At 37.6% G+C, this 23,084-nt stretch overlaps 1 protein-coding gene across 1 annotated transcript in view; it reads right to left on the reverse strand.

Moving 5' to 3' along the window:
- Window positions 1–23,084, reverse strand: part of PTPRM (protein tyrosine phosphatase receptor type M) — a 388,464-nt gene that overhangs the window by 160,507 nt on the left and 204,873 nt on the right. Inside the window, 2 exon segments of the mRNA XM_086609296.1 lie at window positions 653–682; window positions 7,675–7,806. Of these exon segments, the coding sequence (XP_086465422.1) occupies window positions 653–682; window positions 7,675–7,806 (162 nt within the window).

A 23,084-nucleotide genomic window follows, 5' to 3' on the forward strand; every position in this document is an offset into this window, starting at 1 on the left:
TGCTAAATTCACAGAAGAACCCTTCTCATTCATCACCTGCCGACAGCAGGCAACGAAACAAAGGCTTTGGGTAAATAAAGAATCATATAATGATATCACTGAAGACTGTATCAAAATCAAAAGCTACCACTTACTGAAAGTTACATTTCATCTTGCCCTCATTTTTTAGCGCTCTCTCCTTTGAAATTCACTCCAGTAATGGTAACTCATGATGCTGATGAATGATCATTACTCATGAAAAAGTAGTAATATGTACACAGCAACAAATGGAAACGCTTGTACATGTCTAACCAATGCTATATTTTCAACAGAACAAATGAGAAATAAAGCACTAAATAAATTCTAAAAATAGTTACTTAGGCATGAAAATTTCCTATAGACATGGTAGCGGTATTTATACCTACTACTTTTCAATTAAGAAAATTTGTTACATAACGATATTCAAAGGACTCTCTAATGCACAGTATGAGGCATAAGAAATTGCTATAAAGTGAAATATTTCATTACATTAATTATTGACCATGTTGGTTTTATCTTGGTTAAACTTTTACAAAGTTTTTTTTGTAAAGGAACTTTCAATATTAGCATTCACTACTTAGGCACGGAACAACATGGCAGAAAGTGTGTCTCTGATGACAAAGAAGTTACTTACAGGTAATAAGTGTAGGAGTGATAGCTTCTTCTGCCATGATGGTGGAAGGATTAGGCAGTGGTGGAAAAGATGAAATGGAAGGAAAGAAAAGCCAAATATTAATGTATGAAAAATCAAGATGAAACTGAGACCAGAACTGGTGACAAAAATGAAAGGTAGCAAGAATGCACATCTGAGCATAACATGCAACGTGTCTGGAACTGACAGATGACATATTCGATCTCCATAAAACTTTAAGAAATACAATACATAATGCATCTCCAACTGCTAAATCAAACCACCTTAAAGTACATCTACTATCTAAGTAATGTTAGATATTTAATGTATATTTATCTCTGCATATACTACACACACAAACACTCCCAATTGAAGTGATAAACCACCTCTGATTACACCTTAACTGCATCAGGAATAAGGATACGGAACTTCTAACATGGTGCTAGAAGCTTCACATTGCAGAATTTTATAACATGTATTAAGTACCTTCTCTTCCTGTTACAGTGCTGTAGAATCTTTGGATATCCCTTTCTTTACTTAAAGAAGTCACTTCTGCCATTGACAGGACTAGAAGTTGTTTCCAGAAGGGAAAAATCAATGGCCACAGCTTTTTTAGTATCACAGCTTTTTTAATAGCCATTTAAATTCTGAAGAAAAAATTACTTCTTGCCACACAAATAAAAAGGCTATCCTTGCTGGCTAAAATTATTTTATTGGTATTTCTCTCTGTGGTAAAGGAAAAAATAAGAACTGACCCTGTGTCCATTATTTCTGCCGACGTGAATGTCACAAAGAACAAGTTGGAGACATAATACCACCATCCTGAGAAACATGGAACCAGTCAGACTGTCCTGCATCACCTCTTGCACAGTCAGACCCTCCACCCAGACATGCTCTGCGTAAGCACAAAGTATAGAAGTCCTCCAGCTATGCTCTTCTCTTTACATCTCCCACTCCCTCAGTTAAGAGCCCACTGCAAGCAGGAATGCAACTCTCCAAAAGGGGCAAGTTCCAATCTAAATTAATTCCATATATTGACTGCAATTAAAAAGAGGCTGAAGATCTTAAAACATCTCTCAGCATAACATCAAGTAGCATTCACATGTTGGTAAGATAAAAGACTGAAAGGAACCGTGTAGGCATTTGTAATTTTTGCAACACATGCATACAGCCCTTTGACTACAGAGGAAACATGTAAACAGGCCTTGCAAAGGACTATAACTAACATTAACTTGCCTCTAGCTACATGCTTCAGGCATCCCTTTGAAAACTAGGCTTTCATCAAATTTTCCCTCTCATCTTCTTCGTGTGAAGATGCCGTTAGAAATATTTCCCAGTTTTTATTCCCATTTTTCTGATCCAAACAGTATTGTTCAAACATAAGAGGCTAGATACTGAATATTTAATCACGTGGCACATCTGCAAAAATGCACACCTGTTAAAGTTGAGTTTCAAAAGATATCTAAGAATAAAGTAAGGGGAAAGCTGTGAAACAGTTACATGCTTCTTCCACCAGCACATATCCCATTGCCTTGACTACGGAGCACAAGATCAGGTCCTATCAAAGTAGATCAACTTACTTGCTCTATTAGCAAGGGGATGTTTTCTGGTTCAGTCAAAATTATATCTCCCCCTGCCCTTCTTTTCAGAATTACTCGTTCTCTCACTTTCATTTAGAATCTCATGACGCTGCCAACCCTGTTTCTTGCCATATGTTGCCACACAGAGATTTAATGTAATTAGTACAAATGTTCTCATACTTCTAAAAGATGTATAATAATTTGAGAAACAACAATAAATACTATTAATCAGTGAAGCACTGCTGGTACTTATATGCAGAATTCTGCCAAATACATTATAGAGATAAATTATTTCTTATGAAAAAAAAGCTGAAAATCCAGGAGCTTTAATTTGTGTAAATGTACCATTAAAAATTTGCATAAAATGAGCAAAATTAAAAGTCTCAAGCTTTAGTTATTTTTATACTGCTATAGTTGTGAGATTTTCCATACGGAAGTCCTTGAAAAAGAGCACTGTGGGTTTTGACTCTCAAGAATATCAGACACTGAAAAAAAAAGGTAAAAAGAATAAATTAAAAACCTACAAATACCAGAAAGTTTTAGACTTGCAAGTTCTTAGGCCACATGCAAAAGCATCATTCATACTTGAAAAGATTTAGCTTTTTTAAGAACTATGGACAAGTTCCACTTTACTTCCTACCTAATGTATACAAACTTACTCTCTCTTTATGTATGAAAAGTACTTTTCTGTTAAAGAGATTGACTCAAAGATTTTGGCCAACCTTGGTCAAATTTTCGTCTGTGCATGGCTCTTCAGCCACTTCCCACTAGAAAGGTTATTTTATGTCAATAAACTGTTTCTGTGTACAGTGGTAGTATAAAGCACTTTGATATACTTCAGGACTGACGACATAAATTCCACAAATATCACTTGTAGAACAAGGTCTTACTATAAAATTTGTCAAAACAATGCAGCTGGCCACAGGAGGATTGTCCCACTAGAAGGGAAAACTTCTGGAACTGTGTCATTACCACAGTGATTTCTTTCATTGTCTATCTTTCACAGAAGACGAGTTTTCCTTCAGCCTTGTTATCTCCAATTTCTATCCTAACTGCTTGAAATTGTTGGCAAAAGTGCAGAACTGAACAGCCTGATTTGCTATCAGGGAACGGGACCAATGCATTCCCAGCCCAGCTCCATCGAGTGCAAAAGTCTTCCTTATCCACTGCCAAGAATCAGAGTCTCTGAGTTAAACAGATGCCACAATTACGTACGTTAGAAACTACTAGAAGGCTCAGGCATAGGACAGCTAAAAATAGAAACTAAAGATAGACAAAAGAAAATAACCTTTTTACGGAGAAATGCAATGATCAGAAAAACACCATCCTACAACCGAAGCAGAAGCCAATGTAATTAAGTTTTAATAACCCCTTCCTTACTGCACTCCCACTGCAGTAGCACGATGGTAGCCCCAAAGAAACAGCTGCCCCAAAGACATACATACTTTAAGCAAACCTTGGACTAATAAACCTGATTTTTCAACTTCTGCAACTTAGCTGAAATAGAATATAAAAGAAAACAAAAAGAAAAAGAGAAAAGAACAAAGCGGTAACTTTCTGATTTTTCCAAGTCTTGATTTAATTGCTACTGCTTTTCCAAAGGTTGTGGGAACAGTTCTCTCATTTTCACTGCTCCACTTTAAGTCGACCAAAAGGTGAACTTACTTGACGCATTATTTATTTATTTATTTATTTTTTAAAGACCTATGCAGGTATATTAAAGACTGGCAGAGATCAAGGGCCCTGCCTGAGAGTTAATATTCAGGATCAGATTCAGAATCCGCTTTATTGTGGAGCAATACTGTGGAAACACATGTATTGGTTTCCACTGACTTTGTGTTAACTGTTAACGAGAGAGATTCAGGGCACAACTGAGGAGAGGAAAGCCCAATGGCATTATTCTGACTTCACAGAGAAGAACCATCTCATTAGTATGACCATATTGGTATTAGGAACAGCTTGCAGGTTTCTAGCTTACATTACATCTTTAGGCAGGAATGTGGTTGAATGGATAAAGAAAAAATAGAAAGAACAGATAAAGAACTCTGAACAATCAAGTGGGGAGGGAAACAGGAAAGCACCAACAGTCTTCCCCTGACCCAGGTGACAATCGGGTTTACTTTAGTCAAAGACTGAGTGTCTACACAGAAAATGTTTTAGTGACCATGATGTTGCTGCTCCCACTAGTGACTCCATACCATACACCGAATAGTTAGGCCATCTAATCTCTCCGCCACCCAGTTTACAATATAACTACTTCAGAAGACCACTATATAGTGAAATTAATAACGATGCCTAATGACTATTGATATTCGCAGAACTTCTCTACCTACTGCTTTGATAGTGACCGTATCCAAAGCATGTCTGTGCTGCACTTAAAACTCTTCTGCGAATGTTGGTCTTGTCTACTGGGCTATTGAAATAAAAGTTGAAGAAAATCTGTGAAAATCTGTGGCGTCTGGCATCAACTAAGCAAAGAAAGATTGATGGATGAAATGAGGTGGCTACTAAAGGAATACGTTGGACAAAGTCATGGTTATCACCTATAGTAAAACTGCCTCCCAAATCTCTTGACAATGGAAAGAAATGGTTTCAAATTAAGTTAGTTAAGCACAGTGAAACACCAGAGACGTGGTAAATTTAATCTACTGGTGAGATCTGGAGATCAAGTCTACAAGCACTCATTTCCGTGAAAGAATGAATAACAGACAGTACGTGCCTTGGGATAGTAGAGCGTGAATGGGATAATGCTGTCGTCAGCTCCAAGGAAGACAAGTTTCAGAGCATGTAGACTCTGCGTAGTGAAACCTAGCACTGTAGCCCAAAGCGTCTGCACATAACAGTGCAGAGAGGAAAGTCGTTCTCAGGGGAAAGGTGTTACTGAATTAGAAGGTGCTATTTTATTTTTCAATCAGATGTTTACTCCAGTAAAACTCCTGACAAAGTAAATGAAATAAAATGATCAAGTGCAGTAGTCAAATGACATGCTAGCTTGGTAAGATTGTTTCACAAAGGAGCACCTAAATATCGTAAAACTGCAAAAACACTACAGTTATACTAAGCTTGCAGAATGATTTATACATTTTCTTCAAATGCATAACGTATACACAGTAACTGAACCAAGGTGAAACCATAGGGGCTCTCAGCAGCATAGTGAATTAAAGCACCAATAACAATCTATTGAATAATCGGTTCATCTTTCGCTTAAGTCCTGAGTGTAATTGTATTCAAGACCTTCTATGCTACAGCATCTGCTTTAGAGGTCTGGGACACAACACACCTACCTCCTGAAACTCTCATTAAAGCCTAGTCACATCCTGTTACACAGATGAACCATTCTTACTTTTTAATATTCACTTCAACTTATTTCACAGTTTGTTTTGTTCAAGGCTGCAGCATCATTCTGGGATATGTTTAAGTTATTGGCATCATTCTTTCTGCACTACACAATGAAATTGTATGTATTTGGTAACAGAGTTCCTGGACTTGTACTTTCAGTATTTTCATCTCTGTCACAAGCAGATTTATTCCAAACCCCAATGAAGCTCACATAATGCACTTTTCTTCTAACAACAGATTTACTATGAATAATAATTACTGTGCTGTGGTACACAGAAGGAATCAAGTATACTTCTGCATTAACATGCAAATACTTAGGATTCGAGCCGTTTTGCCTCTAACAATTATATTATCAAAGAGCTTTTCCCTAGAGAAGGAAGCAAGAGCTGGTATAGCATCCATTTAGCCAGAGACCCTGACACCTTATTTACTTTGAAACTATTTGGATCATTTTGCAATGCTCTCCTTTCAAGATTAAGAAGAATTTGTGTCCCTTAGGTGAATATATTCTACCTTTGGCACCAATGCTTAAGGAGAGTCTCAGAACTGGAAGAGAGAGGGTGATGAATGCTGGTCAGGAACTGTGTGAAGGATTGGCCAGACAATGCGAGAAGCCTTCCTCCCTGCATGCCAAGTGCTGTGTCTGGCCCTAGGGAGGAGTTTGGGAGTTCAACTGTTAAAATTGAAGGTATGAATGATGCAAGAAATCAGAAGTGGCAAAAAAAAAGTACTGCAAAGTCAGAACTGATTTTAACTGCTAAACTGTACTTTATTGAGAAGATTTGGTTACTGGGTCTATTTCATTGCCCCAGCCAGACCTACCCTGGGGCTTAAGTCTCAATCTCTTCTGTATGGCAGCTTTTGATCGCTTTACTTTCCTCCTGTCATGACCTAGCCCTCAGCCCTGGCCACAGCTCACCTTTCTCTGCATAGAGCCCTTCTAACTCATGGCCCCACTTCTGTCTTCAAGAGAAAGCAGCTACTTCAGTTGCCTGCCCTGAGGCACTGTCAGACAGCTGCCTCCTTAGCCGTGCACCTCCACTGTTCAAACTCTGGAAGAATTTCAGGCAGCTCAGGGGTTTGGACTATCTCAGACCTGCCAAACTAGTTAACATACAATTAAATCACACAGTGTTGGGACGAGTGAAATCAGGCCAAGATTGCTCGCACAGGAAGAAAAGAGGATAATATAGGGTGAATGGTAAGGAGGTGAGGGGTTATGGGACAGTAAGAAGACTACGGCAGACGTGGAAGGAGAATTTGTGACTCAGCCCATCTACATAGCTCTCACACATTCCCAGCCCCACCTCTAAGGCTGCAAATCTCCCATTGCTCAGGATACAATCTAAAAACTTGACTCTATTTGCTAATGAATTTCTCCCAATCCAGACTCAACTTCCATCATCACATGGATGTTTTTCTTACCCATGCCACCTCCCTAGCTATGAGATATTTTTCCCTTTATTATTTTTCCTTTTACAGTGTTCAGAAAGGCAACCAGGTTTAAAAGCCTTACACTTCTAATGTTGTAGCAGTTTTCAAATGACATTCAAAGCAAAACAATCTCAATGCGTGTGTGTGTAGAACCAGCATTTGGAAACAATCAGCACCATTGTAACACTTTCATTTGTTTTTAGGGAATGAAGTTTATGCAGAACAATATAGACCTCATTCTTAGCACAAATTACCTTAGCTGTTTGACTGAGGATTTCTTCTACATTCAAGAATGAAACTAAATCTAACTGTCAGCTGATCTGTTGAATAAAGTGGAGACTCACATTTTCAGGATAGAGATCCTGTTCTATTATTAGAGTCCATCATGCAGTACTAATGCTTAAAGTGCTAGAATCATTAACCTCGAGTTGTTTGTCTTCTGTAACAAAGCCACAAACACTAATTCATAGAAGATGTTGTGGGATGAAACAGGTGCTGTGGTTTCATAAAAACTCAACAAAACTCTAGGGGTTGAAGGGTGCATTGCTTCCTAAACTCTGTGGCAAAGGGCATGAAGGTGGCTGGATACTTTTGCCAATATCAAACTGCGAACTTCTGTAGGAGATGCTGTGGTATGAATATGTACATAGAAAACATCTATTAATTGCTCACCTTTTCTTCATTATGAGCACAACCCCCAGAAATATAATGACGAACAGCAAGATGCCTGCAATGACTCCAGCAATTTTAACAGTATGGTCAGTCTGCTTCTCAGGCTCTGGGTCTGGTTTCGAGTGGCAGCCCCTATGGAATCAGTAAAAGGAAAAGAGGAGAGAGAAAAAGAATAAGGATGTTATTCTTTCAGTGTGTATACGTTTAACCTACCAATGTCATTGGGCTTATCCAGGACGCACTGATATCAATGCTTGATCTTTTTTTAAAGAAAAATCCTGCTTTCATATGCATTGACAGGAGTATAGTTCTTCATATTGTTCCATGACATTTTGCTAGATGACAACACAGGTGGGATACCACAGTCAGTCTTGACCCTTTTATAAGAGTCTCTTCACAGATTCACAGATTTTTATATTTTTATTATCTGTGCTGTCTCCCTTTTCTTTCTGCCATTTAGAAACTTGCTAACAATACAATAACTATCCTAAGCCTTTATCCAAATTTGATTTGCTGGAACATTTTCCTCAATTATTTTTCATAAATGAAGCTGTAATTCCATAACATATTAGCTTAAACACCTGGAAAAGTGAGATAAGCTCATTTACCATGCATTTTATCCGCAATTGTTTTTTACACAATAGAGGTTTTTTTTTTTTGCCTTTGGAAATCTAAATCTAGGTCACATCTGGTAGGCAAAAAGACTCCTTCTAAGCAATTTATTCACAAAGTGGGAAGCAGCTGATGATCACACCACTGGCACCCACATTTAATATCTGTTTAAATGAGATAACCGGTGCCTTACAGCAGCTACTGTCTTAGCTCTTCCAGCTTCACCATTTTAAAAAAATAACATCGTTTGTACTGTTTACTGTATAATGTGATAGAATGTCAAATCCATGTCTGATGAAATATCCATTTCCTCTACTAAATGAGTTCAGGATGAAAAATGTTAAAGAAGCAACATTCAATTCTCTAAACTGATTTTATTTTTTTATGGACTTCCTTTTTTTTTTTTTTTTTTAATCAAACCGTGACAGCATTCATCATTTGAGGTACCATGCCATAAAGTGGACACAGGGATTTATGGATCACTTTCCTGCTATAGCTTTTTTGGAAAGGGAGAAGGAAGAGTAAAGCCTAAGTGAAGTGTAATATTTTAAGGCCACACTCTTATATCACTGTCTGGGTTTCACAGAGGATTTTGAAAGCACCAATTATATTTTATGTGTTTCTTCACTTCCTTTTTTTGCAAAGAAAGCAAATTGGTGATCAATTTACATGCCAAGATACTTTCTGAAAAGTACAATGAGAACATTTCCATGTTTCTTCTCAGTTGCAACCAGGATATTCTAAGAGGGTGAGTACTTCTGAGCACCCACAGTGACAATTTTGGGCTACATCCTCAAAACTCCTTACCACCAAGAATGCCAGAAAAACTTGGCAATTCTTACTGCTGCCAGTAAAGGTGCTAACGTTTAATCAAAATATATCTATAGCTAATTGCAGGAAGCAGGTTCTTCGGAAAATTCTGGCCATGGTACTCTGTGTGAGTGCTAAGTCAGAGAAGATGATGTGCTGCCTATCTCAGAGCCCAGTCCAACCTGAATATTAGCTTGATAGCAATACACTGCAATTCCAAATTAATAAAATCTTAGTCCTTATAAGTAAAGGTAACAGAATCTGATTCTGGATTTTCCTCAAAGCAGATGCATAAAATTCTGTTATAAACAGTTCTATTTTATTTTCCTTGTGTCATATATAAATAATTTTGTTAAACTCTATATTGCTCTAATCCGAATGGCACTCAAAAGTGTAGCAGATATTAGAAGACATCTAGAGTATTTTTATGCGAAAGGCAGCTGTTGAGTTGAACTTGGCAAACAGGAAGCAGTTAATCAAGAATGATGCAAATAGTAAGACAAGGACTTCACAGTCGTCTTTTAAATCTAAAACCCAAGAAAGAAAGAATTGCAGCATCAAGAACGAGTAATATCTTTTCAGATGTAATTTCTAAGAACAGTTCCTTCCAAAGTCTGTTCTTCATTATCTCATTCAGGCTACCTCACCCTACTGGAATACACATTGGTAATGCCTTTTTAAAATGAAATCCTGCCTTATGGTTTCATTCTTTTCGTTAAGACTTCCAGTGCTAGTTTTGGGATCATGAATAGTACACACTAAAAATAGGTGAAGGTAGCCTTGCTACATTTTCACATACAACTCTCAACTATCCAATGTGTTTTATCTCAGTGTCATGTCTCTTTGACAGCACAAAGTCCTCACTTCAGTGGAACTAGCTAGACATACACTATGCAGGAGATAATATCAAAATCATATACAGAGCATACACATTTTCTGCATATCACAGAGCATAACTTTAATCAAATGCCTTCAATGACAAAAAGCATTACTCTCTGGGGAGTCATGGACAAGCTGGCGAATCCACCACTATTGCAAATTCTCCAAAGAAAGCCTACACGAGGAGAGATACAGAGCCTAACATCAGGACACTGAAACTCCCATATTGCATCATCTATTGATTATCCAATTGAGGGATCATCTCAAATTGCCTAAGAAAAGTGCATGTAATGCCACCCCCCAGTTAAATACAGAATAAAGCTTCCCACCATGATAGACTCAGCCTGACTCGTAATAGAATTGTATTAAACTGGAAACATGATGTTTGACATGCCTTTTAAAAACTCCTAACATTAATTATTATATAAAAAAAAATATTGGCATGTCTCAATTCTTCTTTAGTTTCATTCAGCATCTCGTTCATTCCCTGAGAGAATGTTGCTCTTTTCTTGGTGTCAGCAGGTTCCAAAACCCACTTGAGTAAAAGGACCAAATTTGCCACCTTTCACCTTTCTTGAGCATCCTTCGAGTCTTTTAGTATCAGAAATTCTGGATCATCTTTCTTCATTTTATTTAATACTGTTTATTCTTTTAACATACCTCAGTTTTTCTACAACAGAATTTTAAAAAATTGTTTTGTTCTACCCCATTCTTTATCCCCCTTAGCATTCTGTTTTTATTTCGACATCAGATGGACACTGAACAGGTCATCGGCGCATTGTTTACAGTGAAACCTGCATCCTTTTCTTCAGTGCAGTGTTCAATTTCGAATCCTTTACGAGTTAAAAGTAATTCAAACTTACCTCTACTGAATGCTACCTAGCATTTATCAAGACTGAGTTGGTACTACCTCTTTACTCAGTTTGCTTTTGTCCTGCTGAAATACAGTCCTGTGTGAATTCTGCTAACTCACATCACCAGCATCATACTCAAGAGCTGCTGTCCCAATGCTGACTCTTCAGAATGTCCATCTACTTGACAGACATACTGTACACAGTATAATATTAAACCTTTAAGTGTATTAGTTAAGATAAAAGCTAGCAGTTTACTTTGTCTCGTTCTGTCTGATAGGTAGATTTTGATTCAGAGTAATACTTACCTCTCACCTCATAATTACTTCCTAACTGACTTTTAACCTATAGCCACACAGGCAATTGCACTGGCACCATAGAAAGAAAGGTGAATGGTGCGTAAGGGGATTGAAGCATCTAGAGGCAGTAGTTCTGAAACTAATTTTGCCATTTGTTAAACTGCAATGTCAATTTGTGCTTGTACTTTTGTTCGTATGTTTTCAAGAGAGATTTGGAAAATTACCATTGCAAGCCTGAAAAAATGATGCCATGGTTTCTCTTTTACTTTGCTGTACTGACACATACTAAAACAGTTGAGTGAAACGTAATCCTTTTTTACAGAAATAGTGTTAACTATGCATTACTGTATCATGATATTACAGCCCTAGCATTTTATTCTATTTACTATTGTTTCCACCAGTTTGTCTGACACAGTCATTTTAATTTCCTTGATCACTCTGGAGCCTTATATATTATATAAATATATAGTTACAAGTCTAGTGGAGTTCTATACCTCTAGTAAAATACCTGGTATTAATGACAGACTGCATATTAGCTGCACTAAGCCCACTGCATTTTCCTCACAACACTGGACCAAATGACTTACTGTTTTTTTTTTCTTCATTATTACTTTTAAGCTTCTGGTTCTACCTTTGTACACAGAAGTCTGACTTTAAACCTTGCACAATAACCTCACTTCTGTTTTCTTACTGAGACTGTTTAGGCTAGTGGAGTTACAAGAATCAAGGCCAAACTGGCACCTATACTGTGGTCCACCTCTAGAAAGGCAATAGGTCAGTAAAGAGCAGCGAGTGCAGGACAGTTCAAGGGAGCTGCTTAGAAAATGAAAGGACAAAGAAATGTTTCCTGCCAGTTTAAAAAGGATTAAGGTGCTGACTTTGGAAAGTCCTCATTTGATGAGAACAAACTAGAGTGCTTTCTGTCAGAATTGAAAAACAAGAGATACACTTACAGATAAACCCTAAGGTGCCACAAAACCCAGCAAAGCATATCCACAGGCTTCCTGCATTGAACAAAGTGGAAGACAGTAGTTTTGTTCCATACCGTTAGTTATTTACTCTTCTAATTAATCTCAGCAATTTCAATTTCCCTTTTACTTATTTCCCTCACAAAGTCATTCTTTGTGGCTTTCTCTACAGCAGCAGTTAAAATGTAAAGTATCTATTTTCTTCACTTAGAAAAAATGGCATTCAGCTGGCCTGATTTATGACTTTCCCTCATGGGTCCCATTTTGTTCAGTACTTTGCAAGATCTAGTGATAATATTTTTAAGTAGTATCCATGAAACACCAAAAGATTTTATTTCAGTTATTTTTGACTTTCAGATCTATTCCATTACCTTTTTCTTAACATTGAAATCTCCTTTTCTGAAGTTTAGTGATTACTCAGCCACTTCTCGGCACCTTACCTCCTCTTCAGATTGAGAACTGAATTATATTCTAGTTGCTAGTATTTAGTGTCTGCCATACCGTGAATTCTTAAACTACTTCATGCAGTGAAATTTCTATTTCTGTATCATGGGATAGACTGGGTAAAAAAATTCCTCTCTCTTTAAAGAATTTCTAGTTCTCATCAGAGATATACAGGTCTGGTATTAGTACTACAGGAATAATTTGTGCTTTTCGGAAACTGGTTCTGCCATTTCCTTGGGTGAAAATTTTCCCTTTCCCTTCTCACTCGGAAGGCACAAATGCTGTATTATTGATCAACACCAAAGCGTCACAAAAAATAATCTCCTGTAGGTAGTTTATGTATTAAAAATTTTAGCAGAACTATTCCTCATTAAAATGGAAGCTAAGACTATTCACTGAATGAACTAGCCAAGAAAACTATCATTCTTTTCAGTTACATGAAGCGTTATCTTGTTTTTCAAAACCAATGAAAATGTTCTTCACTAAAAGAAATGGACCTCTACCAAATTGAACAAATCCTCTCTCTCCTCTCTTTGCAAATGAGTAAATTTTGGACTTGCTTTTCAATGTTTATTAGTCCCTGATCATTGTATAAAAAATAATAACCAATAAAATAAACCTGGCTCAGTAGGTCTAGGACCTGCTAGTTATACTTTTAAAGAAAGGAATAAGATTAAAGGTGTTAGTACTAAAAACTAGCTATAGGTTGTTTTGTCTAAAGCCATCTTTAAAAATCCAGACATTTCTTCTCCTATTTGATTCAAGAAATAAACCCTTTCTTTAATTAACTAGACTGGTCTCATTTTATTTCTCCCAGTCAAGGATGACCATAGTTTCTGTCTTTTTTACTACCTTTCTGCAGCTTTAAGCTCTCAAAAGGTACTTGCTTAACAAGTCACTTGCAAGACTTTCCAATTGTATTTAATTCGCAGGTGTTCCAGTGACTGATGTAATGCTAACTTTACGAATCTTTAAAGTAATAATACAGTTAGTCCAGATTGTCTTAGTCTCCAGTCAAACTTGAGACTAACTTGTGCTAGTAACCAGCCCACGATTTTTTTATGCAGGCAGTGTGATTCAACTATCACATCTCAGCATCTACTTTTAACTTATTTCACAGAGTGAGTCAGGAAAATGAAACGTTATACCCCTGTGTGACAGTTTGTCCTCATTTTGGCTGGGGCAGAGTTAGCTCTTTTTAGTAGCTAGAAGAGCTCTGTGTTTTGGTTTTAGTCTGGGATTTGTTATAAGAAGAACGTTGATAGCGCACCGATGTTCATAGTTGGTACCGAGACCTCAAGGACTTTTCAGCTTCCCGTGTTCTTGCCCGTGTGCAGGAGCACGACAGGCTGGGGAGGAGTGTAGTCAGGACGGAGGGCTCACAACTCCCCTTAGGATTTGAACTTAGACTTAGGATTGAGGGCCAAATTGGCCAATGGAGGATTTCATATCATTCAGCGTCAAGCCCAGTATAAAGATGAGGGTTAACCGGAAAGAAGGGCCTTTGCCCTTCTGGGGGCTCTCACTCTTGGACTCTCAGAGTGCCCTCTCTCTCTCTCTCTCTCTCTCTCTTTTCCTGGGCCTCTCACTCATCCGGGATTGTGGTGTTGGGAATTACCTGTTTTGGGATTGTTAGCTGGGACAGGTCAGGCCTTGGTTACCAGGTGGTGAGCAACTACTCTGTGCATCACTTGTTTGTATATATTATTATCATTGTACATATATATATATTCATATATTGCTATTATTATTAAATTGTTCTTATCTCAACCCACGAGTCTCCTTCCCTTTTCCCCTTTAATTCTCTTCTGCATTCCCCAGGTGTAGGGGAGGGTGGGCATTTAGTGTGGCATTTAGTTGCCGCTGGGCTAAACCACAACACAGTTGCACCATGATTAGGTAGCAGAAATCATGCAAAATGGTGCAAGGCAGAAGGGAGGCAGAGAGAAGTGATGCTTCCTTGGAACACCTATCACTAGAGTCCTATTGTCCCTGCCACAAAGTAAGAAGAATGAAAAGATCAGAGATCTTGGATTTAAAGACTGCCCACGGTCTCCAAGGACAACACAAATTACAAAGGCTACTATCACTATTGTTCTCTATTATTTGTATGACAGTAGGATCTAGAAGATCTAAGTCAGATTGGGAGCCCCACTGTGCTAAGGACAGTGCAAGCACACAGCTAAGCAATCCTAAAAGCACGCTATCAAGCTGAGCCAGGCTGTTAACAGGCACGTGTAGCGATCACAGGTGGGAGAGGGAGGCAAATACCCTAAGAAAATGCATTTACAATACTCAAATAAATGAGCACTTCTATCCTTCCTGCTCTTTTAGATCGCTGGTATCGCTCAGCATTTCCAGTGAGAATTATTAATGTCTCACAGCAGAAATGTATCTTCAAGACGGACTTGAGAGACAGAGTAATGTTTTTATGGATGATGTTGGTTAGGTGTTCCAAGGAAGGAAGTAACATAAAGGTTCATAAACATAAAGGTAGGAAAAGCAGAAGTGCCAAAAGTAAAGGGCTGGGATAAAATGCAGGAGGGCAAAATAAGAAGTACACAAATATATCTGTGCTACTGGTATGAAAAGAAGTGTTCCACAGAGTTAGGTCTTTCTTACAAATATCAAATGATCAACAGGAATTCCAATCCTATATCATAGACTGCAAAATATACCTGAATGGGGCAGAGGCGCAGAACGTTCAGTTTTCCCCAGAGTTTCCTCAGCATTGCTATCCCCACCTCTCCCATGACTGCAGCAAACTGTATCCTCATTTTTAAGTCTGTAACAGCATTACTGGCATTATGAAAAGACAAGTCAGTTCAATATGCTTTTTATTTGAGTTTCAAGTTCATTCTAGATGCCAGAATTTGTGACTGTCTTGGAGAAGACCCAAAATACATACAGATTTGTAGATGAAATGAATTACCACCCTGGCTAGCCTGTTTATACTGTAAGTGACTGGCATTCAGTCCTCATCTACTAGCCAGCATGTATTCTGCTAACAAAGTCTTTGTTTTATTACTCCTGGTAGAACTCCAGCTAAGGCAGAAAGTTTTCCATCCCCTTCCTCATTGTTAGCTTTCAAATCAGTGTTCCTAGTTCTCCTTCGAAACTGCACTGCTTTTTTGTCCATATGGTAGAAGTTATGAGGTGTAGCTGGGCAGGGTATAATTTGTGACAGAAGGTGCTTTTGATCAGTATTTTTTTCAGTTTTCTCTCTCTACTCCATGCCTTGAATATATTAGTTTTGTAAATGCCTCAGAGTAAGGCCTGCTTTACTTTTCTTTTTACAGTATTTTTTGCTTTCTGTCCCTGGCTTATTTTGGAATGCTCATGTATAAACTGCTTTTTCCATGGGGCAAGGATTATGTTTTCTTTCTGTTTTGCTAAGCACAGAAGCCATTTAAGTGTTGAAATCAATGTATCCCTGATTTTCCCTCCTGTGATGTGTTAGGCTCACTAAATCTATTTTTCAGATATCTGGGAAGGAGGGCAAATAGCACTTATATTTTCGCAGGAGAGTATTTTCTCTGTAATTTATGATCATCAGTACAAACATATTGCCTGTGTACAGATCTTCCTTTCCTAAAAAAGCTTTCTGTACTTCTACAAGACAACCATGCTGATTTGGTACATTGTTTATTTGGTGTATTTTAAATGCAGGAAAAAACCAGCCTTGTCAAAAGATCTATGCTAAGAAGGAACTATCAAAATAAGGCTCGACTGTGTAACAATAATTATGAATTATTAATTTTGTTTGTGATATTATTTACAAAAATGTAAATATGACCAACAAAGAACTGCATGAAAAGAAATGCAAAGAACTACTTCACTGATGAATATGACTCATTTAACTGACTATCAAATGAACTATATCTCTCACTGGTGGATGATTCATGTTGGTGCATGTGAGTAAAAAGATTTTTTTTTGTTACACATCTGTGTTTCTGGTTGTCAGGAACAATAACATTCTTTACAAAACATGCCTAAACCAATAAAGTTCTCAATTTGACATGTATCTTTTGGTCTCATCATAATTTATTTTTTAACAGGATTTTAATCCAGGCTGCTTAGACTGGATTTTTCTGGAGGCTGTGTATTTTTAAAAAGGACTTACAAGAAAACAAGGAAGCAAGCCTTGATAAACAGCTCATTTGCTCCTTTGCAACAAAACCACCAACCTTTCTGCTAGCTCTTTTTTCCCCCTTTTCTCTTAATCAAGGAAATTTAAATAATTAAAATTCATAAGAATTTTCCTCTTCAGCAGGCACCCAAACAGTTGGAAGCCCTCACTCATACTGGAAGAAAGAAAGTGTAAGTCTTCGCACTTTAACAGCAGTGAGATCATTATGGGATGTTTAAAGCATACTCAACAGCTACACCAGAACCAGCAACTAGTAACAAGTTTAGAATATACAGACATTGTGTATGCTCTTCTTGGAAATAAATAATTTCCTAAGGAAAAAAATATAAAGTTTTTGGAATTTCAGGTTTTCAATGGCCCTAAAGGGTATCCCCACACACTAGTCTATTTTATGAGGAAAAAAGTCTAGTTACATATTTATAAGTACGCACTCTGTGTGGCCAAAGAAGCAGCCACAATGGTGCACATCACAGACCTCTATGTCAACAAAGGGAAAGGTCATGGCAGCATATTTGAAAGACACACCCTGTCACTGAAATAAAAGATAAAATCCTCCTGACTACTGTGGAAAGAAGAAACTGGACTTCTTTACCAAACTGCTCTCTGACTACCCAAACATAACAAAGGTCTATATGACTCCATGAAATGCAAGTTTCTGATCAAGAAGGCTGACCGAGGAGCAGTAAGAACATACTTGCATCAAATTAGCTGTATAAACGTAGGTCTCACACTAAGTACAAGTAAGGATAAGGAGATTTGAGAAGGAGACACCAGTAAAGGCTGAAACTCCATGAGTCAGTACTTTGAACTCAGTACTACTTGTAGTACTGGTTACCAGCTGATGCTCTGTGAAAGAGGTCCCACTTGCAGTCACTGGAAGTGCAATAGCATCTCACAAATCTGACTTCTGTCAACAAGAAGTCCTAGAGGTATAACATACAACAAGGGGGGCTTTTAGCCCTAAAATATTTGATTTTATGGTTCTCTACATAACCTCAAGCCAACAGTACTCAAGGTAGAAGAGTGTCTTTCTCAAACTAGCTCTAAGGAAATGAAAGCAGTCAGTCCAGACTGATCCTGTCCATATATAATGCATTTTCTAAGCAAGTCAGAACTACTTTCTATCCACTCCTATGGAAGTAGTGGATAATTTATCATCACCCTCACCAAGGACATCTGAATTTCACCAACTGCTGAAGCAGACTTCTGGCTGACTCTAATGCTTTCAACACCAGATCTACTCCTGAAACTATACTAAAAAGTTTCAAGAACTATCAGACATCCCCGAAAGTTTTTTTCAGCTATCTTCTACAAACAGGAATGGTGTGGGTTTGAAACCTGAAGAGGACTCTGCCCTCTTTAGAGGAGGTAAAATGTGCTTTTGCTGGTACTCAGTTGGCCTCCACCAGACAGGGAAGATTGTGAAGTCAGATCAGAGTAATGTTTCTGGAGCTGATCTCCTGAGGGTGAAAGTCAGCTATAGAAATAGATATTCCTGGCATGGATGAACAGAACTGTTTATTTTCCATTCATGAATGTAAGAGATCACATCCAGCATGGGAACTGAGTAACCTGAAGCTATGGGTAGGGAGTAGTGGAGTGAGGCGCTGTCTTCTGATCTTGCTGCCACAGAAGACTTAACCACAGGAACACTAATGAGCAGTTCCAAATGGAAAGTTCGTGGAAGACATTGCTACTTTGCTATTAGGAAAAATGACGAAGTGGGCAGAAGGACAATGTAGTACAGGAATCCCAGTGGTACATCTGCACTTCCATGCATCTTTGGTCTGTGCTGCCACTGGCTTGTAGATGAGGTGGATGTTCCTGGCAATTTCCACTACCAGCCTCCCTAGCTTCTCTCCCCATTGTATCCCTTACTAAGAGTTTTTTCAGAAATCCTTCAAAGCATTCACACTCTCAGAATTTACTTATCATTACTCACTATCTACCTATTTTCTTGGAGGAAAAGCAGAACATAGGTTATTCTACTCAAAGATAAATGGAATTATACCTGCAATGATGCATGCAGAAATGTAAAAATGTATTAGTGATAAATTTATAAAAAGCAGAAAAAAAGATGTGTATTTTTTTTTTTTTTTAAAGCATTCCTAGAGTGAGCACTGTTTTGGGGCAGGAAGGTTGGCTAGAGGAACTGGAAAGGAGCATCGGCACAAGAAAGGAGAAATAATTTCACAGAATTCTAAATCTGTCTTTGTGCCAATACAGTGTAGCAATTCTTTTGTTCCCATTTCAGAAGCGTTTACAGTACTGCCAATAAAAAATCTGTCCAAACTGAAACAATGTTAGATGAAGATTCTAGTACAGGGACAAGAATAGACTAGGCCTCCTCTGAATGGTTATCACTGATTTACTTTTAATTTTTCATATATTTCATGTAGGTTTTAGGGATTACAGAAAAATCTCCATCTGTCCTATTTGATTAAGAATGCTTTAAATAGTAATTTTTCTAGTCAGATCTTTTCATATCGCTTTTAATTATGGCGATATTTACTAATAACCAGAAGTTGTCTATTTCAATGACAGCATACTGAAAAGTGCAAAATATAACCATTTTGCTTCCAAAAGATTTCATGAATACTTTGCTTGCTTCTGACCAATGGCAATTTACCATTTTTCCTGTTTCCTTTCTGTTTCTGACGCGAACTCAAAAGATGAAACAGAACTTGAAACTACTGTATTTCCCCTCTTGTCAGCTCGAAACCATGTGTGACAGCAACCTTCCACTCACTTTTATGCAAAACTGTGACTCAACTTTCATTTGCATAGGAGTTTTCTATTCACATAAAAACTTTTTAGTGGTCAGCGATAATAGAAAATCAGATGAAGAGAAAGAAATGAAAGTTCAAAGTTCTGGAAAATAGACTTGAGAATGCGCGCATACCCTTGAATGCCTTTTCCACAGCTCTAAAATCATCAGCTCTTGCAGTCAAACTCTCATTACTGCAGAAAAGGACATTTTCAATATAATGTCTGGAGAAGCAGGTGTTAAAAACCCATCAATAACTATAGTCATGGCTTGCATAGTGTTCTTACTCCAAGCAGAAAAATGCAGCTTAGATATTTATTAAGATTTCAGTTATTTCTAGGAATCTAAACTGAGTGAATTGCTGAAATGTTATTTTGCCCAAGGTACTATGTCCCTGTGCCTTTTGATTAAAGTCGACAGTATGACTTTCCTCTTTTGCTGATCTATTCCATTTAACCGTAACACGTTTTAATGTTCACCTGTACATTAACACAGAGGCAATTCATGTAATACTGTATTAAGTATTTGTTAAACTCTCCAGTGATACAAATACCAGATCTGCAGTTCCTAAGAACTACAGGTTATTTTACTCACAACTGGTCCCACATTTTCTTTCAAATTAAAGTTCTAATTGCTTAGCATTTTATGAATACAGTCAATAACTACAGATGTGAAACATGGAAATTCACAGGTTTTCTTAGTTGCTAATTATATCTCTGAGTTTCTCTCTCTTCCCTTGTCTCTCCTTAATTTTTCATTGTGGTACATGCAAAACGTTCTGCTTTGAATGTAAAAATCAGAGGCATATTTTTTTTATACAGAAATGCAATAACTATGTGACATACAATCATGCTCTAAAAATTAGCTTCTCTGTAGACTGCTGATGTTGAAATATTTTGGATTAGATGTGATACTGACCGGTACTACACAGATGGCAGAGATTTCTTCAGTTTGTTAAGAATTTATCTTAGTCAGTTCATTCATACTGTTATTTTCATGACTGCATTTTATGCTTCCATTCTCTGTAATGAGATTAAAGAAAGTGCTTTCTCCCCCCTACTCTAATCTCAAACAGCCTCACAGATATCCTCATATTAAGATTACACAGCACTGAGCAAATAGATTATTTTCAAGCGTGGCTTAGGTTAAATTTTGTTTCACTCTCCTCATGAAAGAGCTATTTGACACTGACACCTGGAATCATATCTTCTCTCGGCTATGGACCGGAACACTTAAATTTCCAAATCAGTCATGTACTTGAGGGATGTAACACAGCCCCCGCAATGACGGATTATTAATTCTGTGGCAATCAACTTTTTAACTCCTCTAAAAAAAAGACAAACAGTCTCTACAATGCAAAAAATACCTAATGAGGCTATTTGTCCTTCCTAAAGGTTAGGAAAGACAGATACTTTCTTCTAGGTCATAGGATCTTCTCCAGCTGTTCCTGTTCCAGGTCTGTAACACCACCGGCTCTGGTGATGCAGTGCCAAGGGTAGCTGATGAACCCATACCTCCTTGGCCCACCATAAGCAGCAATGGCCAGGGCAGAATTGCTGGTATGACCTTCTGCAGTTTATCCTTCCTACTCTCCTATTTACACAGGAGACTTGCAAAGGTCCCACTGTCCCCAACGCAATCTGTTCAGAGTAAGAGGAACTGAATGGGAGGAGGTCCTGAACCCCTGATCAGACCCTCTGGCTTTTCTGTAATGACTTGAACACATTCTAAACTAAGGGTGCTAATTCATTTTAAGAAAACCTTGTAGGAACTCTTATTATTGTAAAACATGAACTGGAGTACTTAATATAGCTAACAGAATCACATAGGTAACTGACTTCTAATCAGCTCAGGTTCTCTATTGTCTACATCTGGAAAGGGCTTATATGTATATTATGGGTTACTTCAGTACTTGTGAATTGCTATCAGCATTATTTTTAGGTCCTCTTTGTCTAACTGTTCAAGTCCTCTTCAGGTGCTCTGTGAAAAATGTACTTATGTTTAAAATCCTAGATGCTTTGGCTGCACTGTCTTAAAAACAGAAAACCTGACATTTGACTCTGTAATGTACTAGGGAAAAAAAAAGGAGAAAAGGAAACAGTAGCTCCCATAGGACTCCTGTATCCTCTTAACATTTTCTTGTAACTATACTGTTTTATAGATGAAACTGTCACTGGAAAAATGACAAATATAACAAATAAAAGAACAAAAATGGGCAATAAATCACAAGTGACACTCCAGCCCATTGAAATGCATTCAGCCGGTGCTGCAGAAAATAGGAAGATTTCCTCTTGCTTTGCATTCTGCCCAGCTGAGCAAGAGGACCAGAATCCTTGAACAATTGGTACAACGCTGGGGCCACCATGTAAAAACAGTTAGAATTTCACTTTGCAGAGTCAGATCCACTCTCACTCTGCTTTTCTTGTCACTTGGCATCATAATATGGTTTTGACATTACACCACAAAGGTGCTCACTCTCCCCTGGATAACTATACACAACTCCCACTCATGCAATGCTGTTCTGAAGTATCAAGAGAAAAGTCAAATCCTAAGATGGTGTATTGAACCTGCAGACAGACACATCTGCACATACATAGCTTTGTTATTACAGACAGCACTGTAGTCTCAACTAGGAAATCATGGGTTCTCCATTACCCAAAACAGCACTTCAAGTTTCAACATGTCAGAATACTTCTAACCAATGCTACGTGGTTCAGGATGGAGAAAAATGAATGTTAATGTCTGTCCAGCCCATGTTGCTATACCTCAAATGCATTACATCATAAAGGAGAAACCACAAACGCTGCTAAAGGAATTACTCCAGTTCTTTCCAACAAACTAGGTGAATAAGAAAAAAGTCCTTCTCAAACTCATGCTGTTGGTTTTTGTGTTAATAAACAAACTGATTTTTCAGTAATGCAGTATAAACCTGGAGTAAATTCCCTGACATAAAAAAATAATTCAATGATGTCACGATTTAATCAATGATTTCAGTTGATTTCTTTTTCACTTTTGCAGTGAAACAGCTGAGAACAGAATCTAACCCAGACTATAGCAATAAATCTTATTATGTATTGAATATGTATCTGAAGGAATCTGTATATTTTATTATGCTGCTCACTTCCGAAGGGAGGAGAAACCCATTGGGATTATTTTATGACTGCTTTTAACATGGTTATAAAATATGCTGCTCATCCAGACCTTAATGTATGCAGGGTAAAAATAATTTCAGCTTTAAGATTTTTAATTTTTTTTTTTTCCAAATTCTTAAGTATCAGTTATTCCACAAAACTTCTGACATATGTTGTTGTATACAATTTATACCAAGAACTTCATCTAACAAGAGTGTACAATACAGAACTCTCCCTTCCAGCTGCATGTGTAATTAACAATAGGTAGTAAAAAGGGCGTTCTATGGAAAACAGTCTTAATAATATCCAGTAGTGGCTGCTCCACTAAATCACAATTGGAATACTTTAATTTAAATATAAGTAGCTCAGACATATTTCAACAATTAAGAAATGCCTGAAAGAATGAACACCCTAATCATAATTCCAAGCATGCTATTTTATCAGAATGCAGACAGAACAGAATAGATGAGGGCCAAGTGAATACCAAATATGGCCAATT

This window comes from Tauraco erythrolophus, chromosome 3 (assembly GCF_009769465.1).
Source record: "Tauraco erythrolophus isolate bTauEry1 chromosome 3, bTauEry1.pri, whole genome shotgun sequence".
Lineage (NCBI taxonomy): Eukaryota > Metazoa > Chordata > Aves > Musophagiformes > Musophagidae > Tauraco > Tauraco erythrolophus.